At 42.4% G+C, this 19,404-nt stretch overlaps 2 protein-coding genes and 1 non-coding gene across 3 annotated transcripts; 1 reads left to right on the top strand and 2 right to left on the bottom strand.

The window, feature by feature from the left end:
* Nucleotides 1-36: 36 nt before the first annotated feature.
* On the bottom strand, nt 37-8,923 carry LOC125396240 (histone H2B type 1-C/E/F/G/I). The gene is made up of 2 exons (XM_048428086.3): nt 8,486-8,923; nt 37-340 (listed from the first exon to the last, which is right to left on the bottom strand). The coding sequence occupies exon 1, from the start codon at nt 8,878-8,880 to the stop codon at nt 8,500-8,502; it is 381 nt and encodes a 126-aa protein (XP_048284043.1). The 5' UTR covers nt 8,881-8,923; the 3' UTR covers nt 37-340; nt 8,486-8,499.
* A 201-nt stretch (nt 8,924-9,124) lies between these two features.
* LOC148119847 (histone H2A type 1-E) lies at nt 9,125-11,645 on the top strand. Its single transcript, XM_087896470.1, has one exon. The coding sequence runs from the start codon at nt 9,191-9,193 to the stop codon at nt 9,581-9,583; it is 393 nt and encodes a 130-aa protein (XP_087752596.1). The 5' UTR covers nt 9,125-9,190; the 3' UTR covers nt 9,584-11,645.
* A 7,394-nt stretch (nt 11,646-19,039) lies between these two features.
* Nucleotides 19,040-19,148, bottom strand: LOC125396345 (U6 spliceosomal RNA). Its single transcript, XR_007230790.1, has one exon. It is a non-coding gene; the product is annotated as a U6 spliceosomal RNA (small nuclear RNA).
* Nucleotides 19,149-19,404: the final 256 nt, after the last annotated feature.

Genomic DNA, 19,404 nt, shown 5'->3' with positions numbered 1-19,404 from the left:
AATCATATTTAATTAAAATTACATACGTAGGATGCGTTTTTGCTTTACGTGATATTTTTATTATATGTACACTATATATTCACATATCACCAACACTTCAAAGCTTTTTTTAGCTAGGAGTATTTTCATTTTCTACTCATGTGTGTCTTTCCTATCACAAAGGTCTACGGTGAACATTTTCTATCGAATCTTTCGCCAGATGCTTATCAGTTGTTCTCGAGTTTTGAAATTCAATACCGCCATTAGTCTGCTAGAACCATCCATTTCCCTTGTCTCATTTGTCAGATGAAACAACATCCAGCGCTGATGAGCGGGAGAAGAGATGTTGGGTCTACTCCTCCTGCAGAGAGAGAAAGAGAAAAGTGAACTCACTCTAGGTCTTCTGCAGATGCCTGCAGCTCTTCCTGGAGTGAAAATGACAATGGGGATTAGCACAGTTTGGGGTTGTGGTTGTTGTTGTGGTTGTTGTTGTTGTTGTTGTTGTTGTTTCCTGAGAGACCAGCAGTGTTCTGAGGAGCCTATGAATACCATTCAATGCACTTAGTCATCACAACCACACTATGCCAAACTACGGCTGCTCCCCTCCTGATTATAGAAGAATGGAACTCAGCAACAGACACTGGTATCCCCAGATGCGGATAGGTGCTGGGCCTATACAGTAAACCTAACCCCTTTACTACAGAGCCTGGTTTCAATAAAGGATTAATGGGATTATCGAGTTAGTGTCCTGGGAGTTCCATTTCATGAAAACCTTAAAGGATAGGGATCCATCAGGTGGAAAAGGAGTGAGGGTTGTTCTTAAGGGAAATGGTGGCACTGCCCAGGTGTAGGGATGGTACAAAGGGGGAGCACTGGCTTGAGCTGGACCCTGTGGAGTTGCCTGTGCAGGACTGCAAGGGTCCTTGCATGAAGAAAGCAGGAAAAAGTAGTGATTGTTATTCCCACATGAGGGAGGCACTGAGTGATATGTGGGATGTCCTTCTGTATATGTATTGCTCTTATTGGTTAATGAATAAAGTTGCTTTGGTCTATGACAGGGCAGAGTAAAGCCAGGCAGGAAATAGAGAGTAGGCAGAGTCAGAGAGACGCCATGTAGCTACTGAAGGAGAAGGACACAGTGGAACTTTACCGGTAAGCCAATACACAGATTAATAGAAGTGGGTTGATTTTAAGATATAAGAGTGAGCCAGAAATATGCCTAAATTATTGGTCACACAGTGTTGTGATTAATGTAGTTTCTGTATGATTATTCGGGTCTGGGCAACCAGGAACGAGGAACAAAAGAACCTGGTGACAATAGAGGGAAGCAGAGGTAAGGGGATTCACTTTCTTTAATAAGTGGGAGGTATGCATTTCTACTATCTCTCCTACTCAGGGTGTGACCTCTGAAGGCCCAAGACCTCATTGTGTTTCTTCCAGCATCTTTGTTTTAATAAAGTGTATGTAAACACAATTAAAGAAGCATTGAACTTAGGGACTGGAGGATTGGCTCAATGGTTAAGAGTGGTTGCTTTGCAATGAGCATAGGAGTTTGGATCTCAGCACCTACATAGCAAGCTTGGCATTTCCACAAAAGCCTGTAACCCTGGCTCTAAGTAGGGGCAGGGACAGAAGTAGACTTTGCTGGCTTTTAGCCTGGCCAAGAAGACCCAAGACCCAGGTCCAATAAGGACCTGCCTCAAAGAAATAAGCAGAGGGCACTAGAAGAGAACACCCAAACCTTTCTTCTTTCAGTGTGCACGCATAGGCTTGCACATCTTTGCACACACGTGTGCATACACACGCATGACAGACATATACACACACACAAAATAAATGGAAACAACAAGAAAAGTAGCACACTTAAAGGACTGCGCGGGAAAGAACCACAGCTCCCTTTTCAAGTGTTCATACTCATCTTCACAGCTCCTTCTTTAAATCACACCAACTATCAGGGCAACAAGAACAACAGCATGGATGTGCATCCAGAAGAGCATGTGCATCCAGAAGAGCACAAGACAGACTTAATCAGTCTACACTTGTTTTCTTTTCTGCTTTAATCCCTCAAGCATTCCTCCAGCTTCCATCGTATTGTCTAGGGATTAATTGAGGCACGTAAAACTCCTAGAACAGTGCCTGGCACACAGTAAGCACGATGCTACAGTTAACTGCTAATGATAGCAAGCCTTTGCATCAGAGTTCCTAGTTTTTGTATTTGCTGCCGTGCATAATCCTCCTTTCTCTGCTCTACTGCTTTGCTTTCCCCAGAATTTAGGCCATTCTGACATTCTGTACACCCAGAATTAGAGTACCCATTGTTTACACGGTGTCTTCCCAGCTGAGGTGGAAGTCCCATGAGGGCAAGCACTCTGTCCTTCGCCCATGAGCCAGTCTCTGGAGATAGACAGCTCCGTAGCAGTGATCCAGCAGGGCAGGGGGAGAAGGGTTAAGCCTCCTTCCTTAAATCACTGTAAGCCTGTGGCTACATCTAACCCACAGCAGACACTGTTAACTGAGAAGCCATCCTGGGGTCCTTTATAAGAATAGAAGGGAAAATGTGGGAGGCACAGCTTAAAGCATTGGAGAAACCAGACTTATGAAACCCTCAGGTCTATTTTCTTCCAAGGAAGAAAAGCGACTGTTGCCCAGCCACCCAGAGGGCTGAACCGGATGTTGTCTGACAACCGGGAGGTCTTTTTGTTACTCTATGGAGCCAGCCTTCCTGAATCCCTGATATCCTGAGCATTGTAAGCCCCTTTCCCGAGCTTTGTGTCTCACCATGCGTGCTCACACACCAGACTGATGGAGACCCATTGCTCCTTCCCTTCCTATTCACCTGATTAAAGCTCCTCTTTATGTTTAGAATTGACTGGGCCAGGAGATCAACCTCTGATTCTTAGAGTTCAAAACCCTCAGCACTCTCTTTAATACCTATAAAATGGACATTTTTGATCCACACTTGGAGCTGGCAGTGTTTGGGAGCTTTTGTTTGTTTTCTATCCAATACCTTGGGACCTGAATCATTACTGTAAAATTCCCAAGCAATTCTACAATATATATATTACATATGTTTAGAATTTTATATTTATTTCAATATATTGAAGTCCAAATTCGTGAGTAAAAGCTAGAGTCCAGTGTCCATCACCTCGATTGTTTAAGGAAGTCTAATAATAGAATTGGACATTTGTTGAAAATTAAAATAATCAGCTTTTCTAAGTTTGGCCGATAACAGTAGAGAACATGTGAGGGAAATTAAGCATAAGAAAAGAGAGAGAAAGGAGAAAGAAAAAGAAAAGCAAGAATAAAGGTCCCTGAATTACTGCCTTGCTGCTGTGATAAATGCTGACAAGCCACTGAAGGACACCTTGCTGTGGCTCACGGCCCAGCCCGTCACAGCAGTTAAGGCAAGGTGGCAGGAACGTAGCTGGTCACCCTGAATCCAGGGTCCGGAAGATCGCTTTCTGCTTCTTATTCAGTCTGTAACCCCAGCTCAGGGGATGACACTTAGAGAGTTAAAGGGTTAAAATTCCTCCAGACATGGCCTTGCAGATACAGTCAGTGTTGTTTCCATGGAAATTCTAAATTCCAGCAAGCTGTTAACCATGGTTAGGCATGACAAAAATTTTAATTTTTTTGTTCTTGAGTGCAGTTATTTTGCTGTTGGAGAATGCGATACTGCTGAGGAAGGCCAGGACTGCATGTCAAGAATGTACTAATTTTCCGGGCGGTGATGGTACACGCCTTTTAACCCCAGCACACGGGAGGCAGAGGCAGGTGGATCTCTGTGAGTTTGAGGCCAGTCTGGTCTAGCTAGTTTCAGGACAGGCTCCAAAGCTACAGAGAATCCCTGTCTTGGGAAAAAAAAAAAAAAAAAAGGCACTGAGTTGCCTCCTTGCGATAGGTCTGTCATTCTCTAGTCTGCATCACTTCGGAGCCAGCAGCAGGGCGACCCGACACTGGGGGATGACCACCAATATTCTACAAAGTGCACATTGGGATGTTGCTCTACAGAAATCTTTAGGAGACCCCAAAATTGCATTTATTTTCTTTTATGAGTGTACATCATGTATATCTATCTGCATATTCCTTGCAGGCCTGGTGCCCATGGACACTGAAAGAGAGCATGGAATCCTCTGAAACTGGGGTTGCACTCGGGTGTAAACTGCCAGGTGGGGGCTGGAAATTGAACCCAGGTCCTCTGGAAGGGCAGCCACTAACACTAAGCCAACTCTCAGCCCCTCAACTGCTTCTGTCTACTCAGAACTAGGGGGCTGTGAGAAAACTTACTTCCCTTTTCCTAATTTATAATCAACTACAATACTTAAAGACGCAGCAAGCTGATTTTAGAATCTAAGTAATCTAGTGAGTTTATTATGTCTTGAAGAAAAGGCCGAAAGCAGCTATGTACTTACTTGGCTCACTTGACTGCAGGCTTCCTCACCCAGGGAGCACGGGATGAGGGTTCAGATAAAGGATGCTTAATGCCATAAACTTGTAATTACTGGGAGTGTCTAAAAAAAATGCTGGATCTAAACTCCTTGGGGATAACTGTTTTAAATCTCCTTAAGAGTTCCTAAAGAGATTACATTTGGGGGAGGGGTGCATTTTCTCTCCATCTAACATTTTTATCTGAATTCTATAATGTATAAAATTCCATCTCTCTTAATGACTATTACCCAGATTGACATAAAGCTGTTTCACATCCTTCTAATATAAGAATAAAATGTATAAACTGTGTCAGACAAGCACAGACAGCATGCATGTGGATTAAAGATCTTTAACCTTGACCTGGCAAGAAGGCTCAGAAAGTAAAGGTGCTTGCCACCCAGTCTGATGACCCGAGTTCAATCCCTGGGATCCACAAAGCAGAAGGAGAAAGTGGACTCCCTCAAGTTGTCCTGACCTGTACTTATGCAGCGTCAAGTGTGAGCTTCCCCACCCACCACAAGCGCACAAAATAGAAAAGACATAAATTTTAAAGGGAAAAACTTCTTTAACCTTTCTCTGACAACTTTCATTTTTACCTATCTTAAACTGAAGTTCTAAGTTCATAATATTAGGACAGCTAAGATGCTTTTTACATGAAAAAACAAACAAAACAGTCTTTGGGGATCTTCTCCATTGCCACTTAGTGACAATTTTCCCACTACCTGAAGGAAGACACTTTGCAATGCTACAGAATTTGCTGTGTCCCTTCTAGAAGGTGGGAGCGATTACCGTTACCCTTAAGGTACAGGTGAAGAAGTTGAGGCACGGAAATAGTGCACGGCTTGCCTTAAAGTCTCCCCATAAGAATTAAACTTCAACCCCAGAGGCTTCCCCTTTTCAACAGGGAGCAATGCTTTGCAGCAGCTTTGCTGGTGTGAACCAGTGCTCAGTTCCCTGTTCTTCAGTGATGCTTTCTTCACTCCTCAGCCCGTCTTTCTGTGTGGGTCATTATTGTCCTGTGCAAGGTCTGTGTGGTGACATTTGTCCGTACCTCAAGGACAGTCAGTTAATTATTAGCACACATTCCTTGTGCGTTGACTGCAGGCACAAACCACCGCCACCACCACTCAGCATTTTTTACATTGAGTCCTGAAAACTGAACTTTGGTTTTCATATAGCATAGAAAGCACTTTATTGATTGTATTATTTTCTCAGTACTCTCTCCAAAATAATTTTTAAAGAATCAATTATGTCACTTCCCAGACAGTCCCTGGGAACTCAAACACAGCTAATTATTTTAGTATCCTAACCTTCTTTGCAGTGTAGAGGGAAATTGGTTGTCACTAAGAAACAAAGGAGAAAACTCCCAGAATAGGTTTTGGTCTAAAACTCATCCTGCCAAATTTAGTATGAACTTAAACTTGAATTTAATATTGGAAAAGGACTGATCTTTGCATTAAAATATGAACATAAATCCCAGCTACACAAAAAGAAAACTGGGACAGTCACAGGTTAGAGTCTTACTAAGCTATATTACTTAAGACTACCAGCTTCCTTAAAACACAGAGTAACTTAATCATTATCATGTATCCTTATTTGTTTACCTCTGTAGCTAGGGAACTGGGTATAAAAGACAGTCCTTAAATGAAGCAAGCAATCGTGTTTCCTTATATATACACTAACAAGCCCCAATCCCAAACCCGGGCTCACGGTGTATTTTTCACGCCTACAGACTTAAAAGTAGCAAAGGCACGGATGACTACCACCATCCTAAATTGAAAGGACAGGGCTTTCTAATTTGTTAAGCAAAGCTCATTCTAACCTGTGTTAACATTGAGAGAGTTAACACAGAACAAGCTGCCATTGGCGGTGTCAGAGGAACTGCAGTCAGGAATAGAGCTTGTGGAAGACAGTTCAGGGGTAACAAAGCTTCTCTGGGAGCAGCCTGGAGAGGCAGACCCCCTGGGAGGATTGTTTCCAGAATGCCCCTTGTTCCTTCTGTATTTGGCAAAGTGTGATTGCTCTACAAAGGGATTCCACCAAATCGAATATAGTGTGATTGTTTCCTGGGAAAATCCCACTCCTCTCTGGGCAATTTACTTGCAGATTATATTGAAGATGGCTTTTATAAGGGTAATAATAGTTAGATCTGTGATTTAATTGGACTTTCTGAGTTTGCCTGAAAGATACAAGTGGTTAAGACAGTAAAGATGATTAGGGAAATGGTTTAGGTTATTGTGCCTATTGCTCCTCTAAGAGACACAAAAAAGACAAAAATAGACTAGAAGTCATCTTCCCCTTAAAGGCCTTTTCATACATTATAGATCAGGAATGCTGTCTGTGGAAAAACAGGCGGATGACAAAAGAAAGCAATTAGTCCCAACACCCAAGGTTAGACCTGCCTTCCTCGGTCCCATAATTTACAGAACTAATTCCAGCCCCGGTATGCATCTTAAAAGCAAAGTTGTGAAAAGAAACTAAATGACTCTGCTGGGCGCAAAGTAAACTAGATTGTTAGCTGACCATTCATTTAAAGTTTCTCTAGAGTAGAAAATAGAAATCTGCTGCACTGAGGGCCAGACAGCTGCCTGCCAGTACAAAAGGAACTGGCTAAAATATACTTAACTTCCTTAAAACATGTTTTAATCAATAACAAAAGAATCGTTGCTTTGGGGTGGAGATGTTATGGTGGGAAAATTAACACACAGAAAAATGTTTAAGTACTTAGAGCTTCTAAGGAAAACAAGTAACTTGTGATCTTAATATGATTTCTTCCTATGTGAAGATTTTGTTTATGAAAAATATATAACTTATGGCTGTGAATCTTTCCTTGCACTGAAGTCTTTGTCTTAGGTAGTATAAAAGCGATAAGAAAAAAAATAGAAGAAAAGATATAGAAGGAAAAACATCAGGACAGAAATAAAGAGGATGACGTTAGGAAAGAGAACTGGGAGAAGGGAAACATCAGGGTAAAAGAACAGAACAGAGACAGAACAGATAAAGAATATCCAGAGAGGAAAAGAAAATGAAGAATTAAGCTTTGATCCTGAGCAAAAGTCGCCTGAGTCTTTGTGTCTCTCCCAGCTGCTGCTTCACTTCTGTTTCTGACCTGCTGAAGGCCTGCTAGGGGCTAGACTCCTCAGCGGCAACATATCAATGTCTTCTATTTTGTAACTTCTAAGTTAAAACTAAAGAGTATCCAATGATGAGACACTAATTCATTCCTTTTAATATTCATCTAAAGTCTTTTTATCTAAGTTTTTAATTTGCCTGTGAATTTGGTTTTTAAGCTGACATGTTGAATTCTTATCACTCGTATAAAATTTTATTTCATTCAAAAATTATAGTTTCACCCCCACCCAGTGGCTGTTTCCCCTTACTGCCTTTCACCCCACTGGAACTATGAAACTGAAATATAGTTGGGCCAAGGACTCAAACGTGTGATAAATGTCGACATCTCTTTTGAACAAATTGCTTCGTTTCCTCACCAGCATCTGGGGGCGGCGATTGTCAGTGTCAGAGGTTCGTTTAATAACGGCAGACTACATTTTATTGTACCCTAAAAACTTATCAAAAACGGAGCCAACATCTCAGGGGGTCTGATGTATGTTAAATCTACAAATATGAAAAGGCTGTTTTTTAACAGGCTGCTCCTGTTTCGAGCTTTCAAAACGAAAGCGAACTTGAACTTCGAACTTCTTCCCAAAAATAAACCACCTGGAGTGTTTTAAAGACAAAAGTCCACCAGTAGCCAGAGTATTACCATATTTAACTGACTGCATTATCTGTCTTCCTTGCTCTACGACTTCGTTCCTTCCGGCAAGCTGACACAGCTCGACCGGAAATGACGTTTATAGGCTCTGGAAGTTAAAATTTTCCTCTATTTAACATTTCAAAACACAACTAAAAACATACTAATGCTTTACGTAGCCCTGACAACTAAAAATTAAAAGGGTTTAAAGTACCAATAGCTTTTACATAAATCTTAAAATAAGCTCAATAGTGTTTTGTCACAACTCTTTTTTTGAGAAGGTGGGTGGCTCTGAAAAGAGCCTTTGGAATCGCAATACAGGCTTACTTGGAACGGTCACTTCACTTGGAGCTGGTGTACTTGGTGACGGCCTTGGTGCCCTCGGACACGGCGTGCTTGGCCAGCTCCCCGGGCAGCAGCAGGCGCACGGCCGTCTGGATCTCCCGGGACGTGATGGTCGAGCGCTTGTTGTAGTGCGCCAGGCGCGACGCCTCCCCCGCGATGCGCTCGAAGATGTCGTTGACGAACGAGTTCATGATGCCCATGGCCTTGGAGGAGATGCCGGTGTCGGGGTGGACCTGCTTCAGCACCTTGTACACGTACACCGAGTAGCTCTCCTTGCGGCTACGCTTGCGCTTCTTGCCGTCCTTCTTCTGCGCCTTGGTCACGGCCTTCTTGGAGCCCTTCTTCGGGGCGGGCGCGGATTTCGCTGGCTCTGGCATCTTGAGATCTCCAAACACAGGAAGCTCAATGTGGGTTGGAAGTAGACAACTCCTACTTATAGGGCGTTTATGCTAATGAAGGATCTCAAATAAGTCTTAGCTAATTGGAAGAAACAACACTAGTGGGCTCGTGGGTGGAATCATGCAAATGAGGGTTTGAGATTCCGATTTTCTATTGGCTATATCGCTGAGTCCTCTTGTAACCAATCAAATGTGGCCTTTTACTACCCAGGAACAAAATATAAAAGCGGCCGTGCTTTACAAAGCTTAGTGGCTTGTGTTGTGTCGGCTGATTCCTTGTAGCTTTACCATGTCTGGACGTGGCAAGCAGGGCGGGAAGGCTCGCGCCAAGGCCAAGACCCGCTCCTCCCGGGCCGGCCTGCAGTTCCCCGTGGGTCGTGTGCACCGTCTCCTCCGCAAGGGCAACTACGCGGAGCGGGTGGGCGCCGGCGCCCCGGTGTACCTGGCGGCCGTGCTGGAGTACCTGACGGCCGAGATCCTGGAGCTGGCTGGCAACGCGGCCCGCGACAACAAGAAGACGCGCATCATCCCGCGCCACCTGCAGCTGGCCATCCGCAACGACGAGGAGCTCAACAAGCTGCTGGGACGCGTGACGATCGCGCAGGGCGGCGTCTTGCCCAACATCCAGGCGGTGCTGCTGCCCAAGAAGACTGAGAGCCACCACAAGGCCAAGGGAAAGTAATTTGACAACCATCAGAACTTCCGGAAGCTTCAGACCCAAAGGCTCTTTTCAGAGCCCCCACGTTTTCAAAGAAAGAGTTGAACAAACTGCAGAAGTAGAGCCTCCTAGAATGTAACTAGATAAATAAGGACATATAAAAAGCCAAACGTACCTTCCACAACTATTAGTTCTCACCAGGTAATAGAGAGTGGTATCCATCTTAACTATTAACCTACAGCCTAAGGTATTCAATGGGTACTATTGAATTTACTTCTATTTCTCAGTTTACAAACAGCCGATGAGATGTGAGACCTCCACAAAACAACGGAAATGGAGGTTATCTGAAACCTTAGGGAAACTCCTAACTCTAGAGCTCTCAGTCTCACCAACTTTTTCCTCTGGACAGCATGAACCACAAACACTCCACTAAAGCACTGAGGGTGTGACCATTAAGTCCCCACAATTCAAATTCACGTATGTAGTAGCTGTGGATTAGGTGTGATTTTGGTTTTTGTTTTATTTTGGGGAGGTTGTTTTTCTTTTCCTTTTTCGAGTCATGGTTTCTCAGAATCCCTCGTAGCCCAAGCAGGTCTCAAACTCAGAGATTTGCCTGCCTCCACCTTCTGAGTGCAGAGATTAAGGCTTGGGACACCATGCCGGATTTAGTAATGTTTCTTAATCCAAGCAAAGCCTGTCCTTGTGGTCTTGAGATACTGACAAATGTATGAGGACCTAGACAACCTCTTATTCATTCCTTAGCAGACATTCTAAAAGGAAAATAATTGGGTGCCCAGGAGCTTTGAAGATAGGGCAGAGGAAAAACAATCACCTTGATTGTAAGAATTTCCTGTGTGTGGCCATACTACTCTAAACATCCCTAATTTCAATAGCTAAGCAAGGTCATGCCTGGTTAGTGCTGGGATGGGAAACCACCTGTCGATACTAGTGCTCTAGGTTTGAAAAAGAGAGAAAAGAAAAATAATTTTCTGAGGTGTTTGGTTTTGAGTGAGAACCAGTCTCACGCAATCCAAGAAGCCTGAGTGCTACCTACATAACCCAGGCTGGTCTTGAGCTCCTGAGTTTACTGCCACCATTTCTCAAATGTCAGGAATACAGATGCACATCAATACACCAGGCTGAGGAAGAATAGTTCTGTTTGTTTATGCAGGGCCCAAGGCTGGCCTCAAACTTGCTAGGAAGCTGAGAATGACCTTGAACTTCTGACCCTCTCAGTTCAAGCTCCTCAGCGCTGAAATACAGTTGAGCATCATCTGCCTGCTTCCAAGGTGTTAAGAGAGGTCCCACAAGCAACTGGGTTCGGGAAATCTGGTCTCACTGTGCACAGCTGCTACTGTGAGATGAGGCGTCCAGCTCAGCAGTGAAGGCATCCTTCAAATTTGAGAACTGGATCCTTGGATCTCACTTCCTTCATATGAGCCTTGGAATCATTTTCAAAATCTTGTCAAGTTCCCTTTGAACCCAAATTTCCCAGAGGTGAAACAGACCTTCAGATTGTGTGTAAACTCTCCCTGCATCAGTATTTCTGTGTCTTTCTGTATCTTTATTCACTTTGCTATGAAAGAAACCAAAACTCTATAGGGCATGTCCTGAAGTTAGAACAGCAAGGCTGGTCAAGATGGCTGGTTAAGCACCACTGTGTGCCAGCCACATGTGCGCTCCACCATATTCATCCCTGCGAGTCAACAATCAAGACCCTGTTCCATTGCTATTATAGACAGAGGAATAGAGCTGAAAGAAGGTGACTAAGTCCCCAGGCTTATAAAGCCAGCACTCCAAATGCTTAGTTATCCTATAACCATCCTTGCCTAAGAGATTATTATGAAAAACATTGAAATAGCACAAAATAAGACTTGATATTACGGGAGGATGGTGTTCAGGAGGAAGAGGACCTGTTTCCACAGGATGAGTTAGGAGATAAGGTAGCGAGGACTTGAGGTTTGAATTCTTTGCTTCAGGTTCCCAGAACAATGTTTGTATTTGAACATTTGCTTGTGAATGGTTACATCATGAACATTGTTAATCCTTTTATTTTCATCTTAAACAAGACCATAAGGTCAAGGCCTCAACTTGTTAAATTGTTAATACTTGGCTAAGAACTACAAAGACGCTTGCTTAAAAATTACTGAGTGGCAGTTGAATTGAATGTATCAGACACAGTGCAAGCCAGAAGGCATTTTGTTCTAGACAGTTAGTTTACTACCAGGGAAGACAATAAGAACACACCAAACTAAAACTCAAATAGCATCATCTTTTCAAGTAGATCGTGCTTTCTAGTGTTCTGATCGTGCAGGGAGTTTGTTTGGGGTGCCGCAGGGAGATACAAGGCTGACAGCTGTACTGCTCTGACTGGAGGGGCAGCTAAGAACAGGCTACAGAACACAGAGCATCTCGCACATCTCTGACCCAGCTCATCTCTGACGTGATTCTTTAACTTCTGTTTTGCACTCACTAATTATATCGCAGAACCCTGCCTATCACTGGACAGAATTCTCTAGAACATTAAATGACTGGCAGTTTCAGCTGCCTTTCAGACTTTGAGCAGATATTCACCAATTCTGTCTCAAGGTCTTGGGGACGTCTCTATACTAGGGCACATTGATAAAAGTTATTTACCCTGGCTTCCTGGTCAGGGAAGATTCTCAGGCACCAGAGATAACACTTATCTTAGGGTTTTACTGAGACATAAGACTGAGATGGAGTTATCATTTGATTTTTTTAACACATCCAGAACAAACATAAAGCAAAAATAAAAAGAAACTTTAATATGGTATCACCAATTGCTCTATCCCTTTACACTGAAAAATAATCTATGGACAGTAATATTCTTTCCCTTCCTCCCTGCCATCGCCACTCATTTTTGTGGATTTTTTTTCTTTGTATCCACTTGAAGTAATATAATTTAAAATTATAAGGATGTATTTTAGTTATACATAGGTTATTTCATTAGAAGTTCATCATCCGATGATCCTAAATTGTAGTTATTCATCTTTATATTTACTCCTTTTAAATATTAAGTATAATGCACATGTATGAAAAGATTATCAGGAAGTTAATTGTATATTCTCCACTCACACTGGAACCAATGAGAGTTCATATGTAACAAAGAATTCTAACCTTTCTTTTTGTCTCTGCTTTAGACTAAAGCAAGAGAGGTTAGTATCGTGATGGTATCTGCTAAAGATATTCATCACCTGTATTTACACTTGGAAACTATCATTAACAAATTGATCTCTGTTTTTAAATAACAAGTACATAGAATTTTTATGCCATTCAGAGGAAATAGATATGTCATGAATACTTCAAAATAAGCTGAGTTCTCAAGCATTAAAATCAACTTTTCCTTATTCCCTGATACATGTAAGGACTTTAATAGTAGTTTGGCAATGATGAAGGCATCTATATTTTGTAGGATTTAGAACTTATGCACATTGCTGATAGTTCAGACTGTTTCTGGAAAAACAAAAACACAGGAGTGCTAAATTCCATATTCTTCCACATATGCTATTTGACTGTCAAGGCCATACCCACTACAATCCTCTCTCTTCGGGCTACCTTAAGAACACTGATTGGATAGCAGGCTGGTGGTGCTGGTTTTCTTTGGTTTTATTTTGGAGAGGATGGCGGTAGGGAATGCCATGACACAACAGCATTACCTTAATTGGAATTAGAGATGGGTTATTCTAGAGCCAAATTTGAGTGACCATATCCTGAGAACACAAATTTAGGTTACCCCAAATTCCACATCCCAACATGTACTTAACATTTTATAGCTTTTACAGAACGAGAGTCTTAATCATAAAATGATGGGTGCATCCAAGGGGCAGTTACAAGATCAAGGGGGCTTTTCACTAGGTCTCAGATGCTATTTGATGACATTCTTAACATTTGGGATGATGAAAACTAGTGGTCTGCTAAGTTGATAGATTTTAAATGCTTTTGAGAGTCAGTTCAGACTCTCTGATGATAGCTGAACAAGGCACTGATCGGCATCTTAAATAAATTCCTCACTAGTATCTCATTCTAACGCACATGCAGGCTTCTGTTAGAGTTCTTATAAATTACCAACTTTAAAAAATTATGACAGCTTGAATTTTGCAGGAAAATAGATGGAACTAGAAAACATTATTTTGAGTGAGGTAACCCAGACACAGAAAGACAATCATCACATGTACTCACTCATTGGTGGTTTTTAAACATAAAGCAAAGAAAGCCAGCCTACAAACCACAATCCCAGAGAACGTAGACAACAATGAAGACACTGAGAGAGACTTACATAGATCTAATCTACATGGGAAGTAGAAAAAGACAAGATCTCCTGAGTAAACTGGGAACATGGGGACCTTGGGGGAGGGCTAAGAGGGAAGGGGAGAGTCAGGGAGGGGAGCAGATAAAAATGTAGAGCTCAATAAATATCAATAAAAAAATAAATTACCAATTTCAACGCTTTTTATAAAAATTGTGGCTTTTATTTTATTGCCTAGAACTTAATTAAGCATACAGAAATGCCAGTTTTGGAACATCGAATGTTCCCCTGTGATGTCTATTCTTCGCTGTCGATGTGACTGCACCTGGAATTAACTGAAACCTACGCATCTGGGTCCTCCTGTGAAGGACTGTCTTGATTGCATTATTTGAAGTGCAAAGACTCATCCTAAATCCAGATCTTGTGAGGTGGAAAGATCCATTCCTTAAATCTGGGCCACACCTTCTCATAGCAGCTGAAATAAAAGACCTAAAAGAAAGGAGCGCTTATGCTCACTCTTGCTGTCAAGTTCATTCACAATGCCACGTTCATTGTATGCCACTTCTTCCAGATTCCTACATGTGCTAATGACCGGCTGAGACACCCAGCCTCGTAGACTGCGCAGCTACTGGGTCCTTGAACTTTCACAGGGAGAGAGCCAATGCAAGATAGTCAGACCATAACCTGTAAGCCACTCTAAAACATTCCAATTTTATATATACAGATTCATCTGTCAGTTGTTTCTTTAGAGAACCCTGACTAATACAACCATCCACCTTCCCAGTGGGGAGACCATAAAACTGGGTTTCCTTTGGTTAGATAGCCCCATCTCTGCAAATATTTGCAAGTTGGAAGTCAATAATTGTCACAAGTAAGGACATCTGGAGTACCTGATGGAGGTTTGTCTCCAAGCACTTCCTAAATCTCAGAAACCTTAACCCCCACCCTATTAAAACACTATTTGATGGATTGTCTCTTTTTCTGAAAAAGTGCCCATACATATCCTAAGCTAAAGACCTGGTAAGGTCACATGAAATGCAACAGAAAATCACAGAATTAGGTTTTTGGGAAAGAATGTCATGAGAAAAAGGCCAAGTGGTAATAAAACAAGCCAAAGGCAAAATCAATGGCAAACCAAAACAGAAACCAAAATTCCTTCGTACTTCCAAAAGCAAATAAAATCCAAAACGTGTTTAGAGACCTGAAAACAGACAAGACAAAATCAAATTTCTACACCAAAATTCTTTCAAAACAAACCAATTAGACACCTTAAACCAAATACTTTGAAAACTGACCAAAACCTGGATCTATCATCTCAGGGTCCTTAATTAGTAAACCAACAGACTGTGAGTCAAACGGAGTGAGATCTGAGAACCCTGGAAAAGAACACAATAATTCACCAGCAGAAAAAACATCAGTGGGCCTGGACTCAATGAGTACATCACTCCCATTCAGGGGGCTCTGCTGGTGTATGAGTGGATCATCCTTAGGGTTCCTTCCGGGCACACATAATAACTGTCTTCTCTCTCTCTCTCCCTCCCTCTCTCTCTCTCTTTCTCTCTCTCTCTCTCTCTCCACACACACACACACACACACACACACACACACACACACACACACACAGGCAACAATAAAAGAACTAGTTTATTTTTAAATCTTAGTGACCATGGCCTGAGAACCCAAAATTCCATGTCCCAACATGCAAGCATTTTCTTGGTGTTCTATAGTCTTATAGTACAAAGAAAGTCATAAATCAAGGCACGCTTAAAACAGATTGGTGGGTACATCAGAGGGGTGGATACAACAAGATGGAAGAAGCTTTTCTCTAGGTCTCAGATGCTATTTGATGACATTCTTATCATTTGGAATGATGAAAGCTAGTGGCCTGCTAAGTTAATCAATTTCAACATGTTTTTTTTATATATTGATCACAAGATGTTAGTTCAGACTCAGAAGTGGGCAAGGAGTGGCTTTCAGGTGGCCAAGGCTAGCCGAGAAGAGGTGATTAGCCTCCAGAGTGAAAACATTCGGACCTCTCCACAGCGTGGCAGGTCTAATCAGTCAAGCTGTCTTCACCAACACAGCATCTTTCCCGGAATTCTCACTGATAATGCTAATTTGTCTATGATGAGGGAATGTATATCTTGGAGGCTCTAGCACTTATGCACTTGCTGTCAGCTGAGCTCTGTCTTCAAGAAGCAAGAGTGCTGAAGTCCAGATTCTTCCCTATGTGCTATTTGGCTGTCAAGGCTTAGCCCCTTATCACACGCTCCACTGTCCAGGTCTCCTCTGGCTGATGGTCAAATAGTTCCCTGACTTCTCCCTCTTCTAGGGCCTAGAAGTGTAAGACCAAGGTACTGTTGTGTCTGGCCCCAGACGATGCTCCCTGCTTGACTTTTGTCTCACTGTGTGTTTGTTGGCCTTTTTTCAACAAACCCTATATCCGTATCCCCAATAATAGTCACACCTGGGTTTAGAGTTTCAATGTATGGATATTGACTCACAATCCATTCTAAATTTCACCCTTGGCCTGACAAAACCAATGTCATTTTTCTAAGCAAAATACTCTTATCACATCTCCAAAGCCCCCAAAGACTTAACTCATTCCAGTATTAATTCTAAAGACCAAAGTGATATGTAGATCATCTGAATCAGGAGCAGACACAAGATACATTTATCCTGAGTCAAAATTTCTCTCCAGCTGTGAAGCTGTGAAACCAGCCAAGTCATATGCCTCTAAAATACAGCTGTCTGGCCAGAAAGATGACTCAGCCATTAAGAGTACTGGCTGCTCTTGCCAAAGACCTGGCTTTGATGGCCATCACCCACCTGGTTGCTCACAACCATATGTAACTCCAGTTTCAATGAATCTGATGCCCTCTTCTGGCCTCTGCAGGCACTGCAGGCACATGGTGCAGAGAAACAAACACATATTTTAAAAAATTACAAATAAACGACATTAAAATACAGCTGTGACAGGCATAAGACAGACATCTGCGTGCCCAAAGGGAGATATGTTGAAGAATAAAGAGAACGCATCCCAAGCAAGTCCATGATCTAAGAAGGCCAATCAATTAGATCTTGTCTTGAGAATACACTCACAGACTCTGAGTTCAACTGTCAGGCCAACTGTGTGGCAATGCTACCGGCTTGAATCTGTATGAGGCTGACTCCTCCTCTGCACAGAGTCCTGACCCTGTAGTTAGGTGGGGTTCCAATCAAGCAGTTCTCCATAAAAGACTGGCCCATGCATGGCTATTTAAACCAAACTCTGCCCACCCTCTCCCACCATCAGCTGAATTTGAAAGCATACCCTAACTGGAAGTGTCAGCCGCAATGATCTTGAACCAACTTCTGGAGTACTCTTTTGTTTCTTGGAAGCCAGGACTTGTTCACAGTAGAATAGTTTATGGTCTCTTCATATAGAATCCAAAAGGCATGACAATTTCCTTCATTCGGTTCCACTTCCTTAGTTTAGATTAAATGTGTAATATCCCTGCTGAAATGATCCCCACCTCTCTCTCTGGGGCTTTCTGCTCAGATGGCTGAGGAAGTGAGCATGCTCACAACTGGCACCCATGATGTATCTGTTAAAGGGCTACTCATCCATACATCTTCAACACCGAAGTGTGGCGGCGTGTGTCTGTAAGGCCAGCACTGGGGACATGGACACAGGACAGCTGGGAGTTACCTTCAGATACATAGTGAGTTCCAGGCTAGCCTGGGCTACAGGAGACCCTGCCTCAGAAGAAACAGCACGTAATCTAAATGTCTCAGCAGCAAGTAAGTACCTTTCCACGCTGAGATGGACAGCCAGAGTTTGAATCCCAGGACTCCCACCAACACACTCTCCCACACATTCACAAACAAAATAAAACAAATGTAATATGAAAAAAGAAGGTAGATATATAGATTTTTACAGTATCAAAGAGCTAGTAGTGTTTGGCTTATTGCCTTGATCCAAATCACCTCTTTCCTTTGACATTTACTTATATGAAGGGATTAAATCTCTCTTCCCAATTTAGCTTATACAGCTACTCCACTAAATACCTAATTTTGTTACTTGTAAGTGTTACCTTCAACAACACTTGAACTAATGCAGCCAAGTTTGGTGCCATTTCAGAATGAGGATCACCTTTTCCCCCAGCGTGCAAAATGTGTAAACAGAAACACCCTACATCACCCTTCATTCTGCCTTCTAAGCGCCCCAGAAATTCCTTTGACAACCCCATTTCTACTGACGGGCTCTTTGCAGTAAGGTTTTTCAAAATGATCCTCAGAATTGTTTTACCCTTTCCTAATTGCCGAGTTATAAAACCACTTTCATAGTTTTGGGTGTCTGTTACTGCAGCACCCTCTCTCTTCATTTTCTGATCCGCCAGGCTGCTATCACTCCCATAACAAATGTCACAAACTGGGTGACTCGAATGACGTCACAAATTTATTTTCTCATGATTCTGGAAGGGGAGCTTGATATCCAGGTGCAGGCACAGGCCATTGCTGCTGGCTCCAGCCCTGGCTGACAGGGTACCGGGTATGGCATGAATGACATGACCATCCTTTGCTGCGTTTGCTTATTCAAGCCCGCGAGATTTAATGCTTTTCCTGTATTACCAATCCTACGAGTCACAACAGACATCCAGACCTGTGCAAATTAATCCTCCATATTTCTTATTCTCATCTGAGGATCCTCGCATAACTGTCTCTGGCCTCTCTCACCACACTGCCTCTCTGAAGTCATCTCCGTTGCTCCTCAAGTCAGTCTGGCCTCATCGTCTTTCCCCCATAGCCTTGCGTTGTGGTGCTGTAAGGTTTTTGTATTGCTATTAACTCTCTGAAATGCTGATCCATTAACTTTCCTGTCACAGCAGTTTCAGCCTTTGAGTCGCCTGTAAAATAGACCTAAATAGGAGGAGTTTGCATTTTAAATTATGAGATATAAATATCAATGACATTTTAAAGATCTTTTGTATACCACAGCATTAATGCATGGTTTTTGTGTTTATGAATACACTTTTGGCAGGGGTGTCATTAAGTGAAAAGGAAATACATACACACATTTCCGGTATATATTTACATATGTACACACACAAACATATATGCCATAGATATCCCATCTATGCCAGAGTTTGGGTTGTCTTGATATTGTGCAGTTATATGCAGGTAACTAGAACTCCTGTGAGTTGAGAATTGCAATAGTGTCATGTTCAGAGATAAAAGAAATACATCTTGCTGAACAAATTTGTATGCCCTTGTGCAGCGGCCATGCTAGGCTTCTCTATATTGTTCCAGTTTTAGTATACACGCTGCCGAAGTGAGCACTTGCTTCAGTTCTTTAAAAAATAGTCTGAGGTTATCAGATCCTGTCATTCCCTCACCAATTAGATGTTGCTCCATTAAGTAGAGAACTGGTCTACCAAGTGTCATGCCCCAGTACCCACCGGGGAGTCTGGCATTTAGTGAACATTCACATATCTGGTCAGTGAACCAGAGAAGGATGCCTTTGCTCAGACAGCCTTTTATTGTCCAAAGCATGTTTGTCTAACTTTTGTATAAAACTGTCTGCTGCTGATGTCGG

Source organism: Myodes glareolus, chromosome 14 (genome assembly GCF_982192425.1).
Source record: "Myodes glareolus chromosome 14, mMyoGla1.1, whole genome shotgun sequence".
NCBI lineage: Eukaryota > Metazoa > Chordata > Mammalia > Rodentia > Cricetidae > Myodes > Myodes glareolus.
The sequence above is the reverse complement of the archived record's forward strand: the minus strand, read 5'-3'. Positions and strand labels throughout refer to the sequence as shown.

What these genes read in the sequence shown, in the direction of transcription:
- LOC148119847 (XM_087896470.1), top strand. Translation starts at nt 9,191, where the DNA reads ATGTCTGGACGTGGCAAGCAGGGCGGGAAGGCTCGCGCCAAGGCCAAG.
- LOC125396240 (XM_048428086.3), bottom strand. Translation starts at nt 8,880, where the DNA reads ATGCCAGAGCCAGCGAAATCCGCGCCCGCCCCGAAGAAGGGCTCCAAG.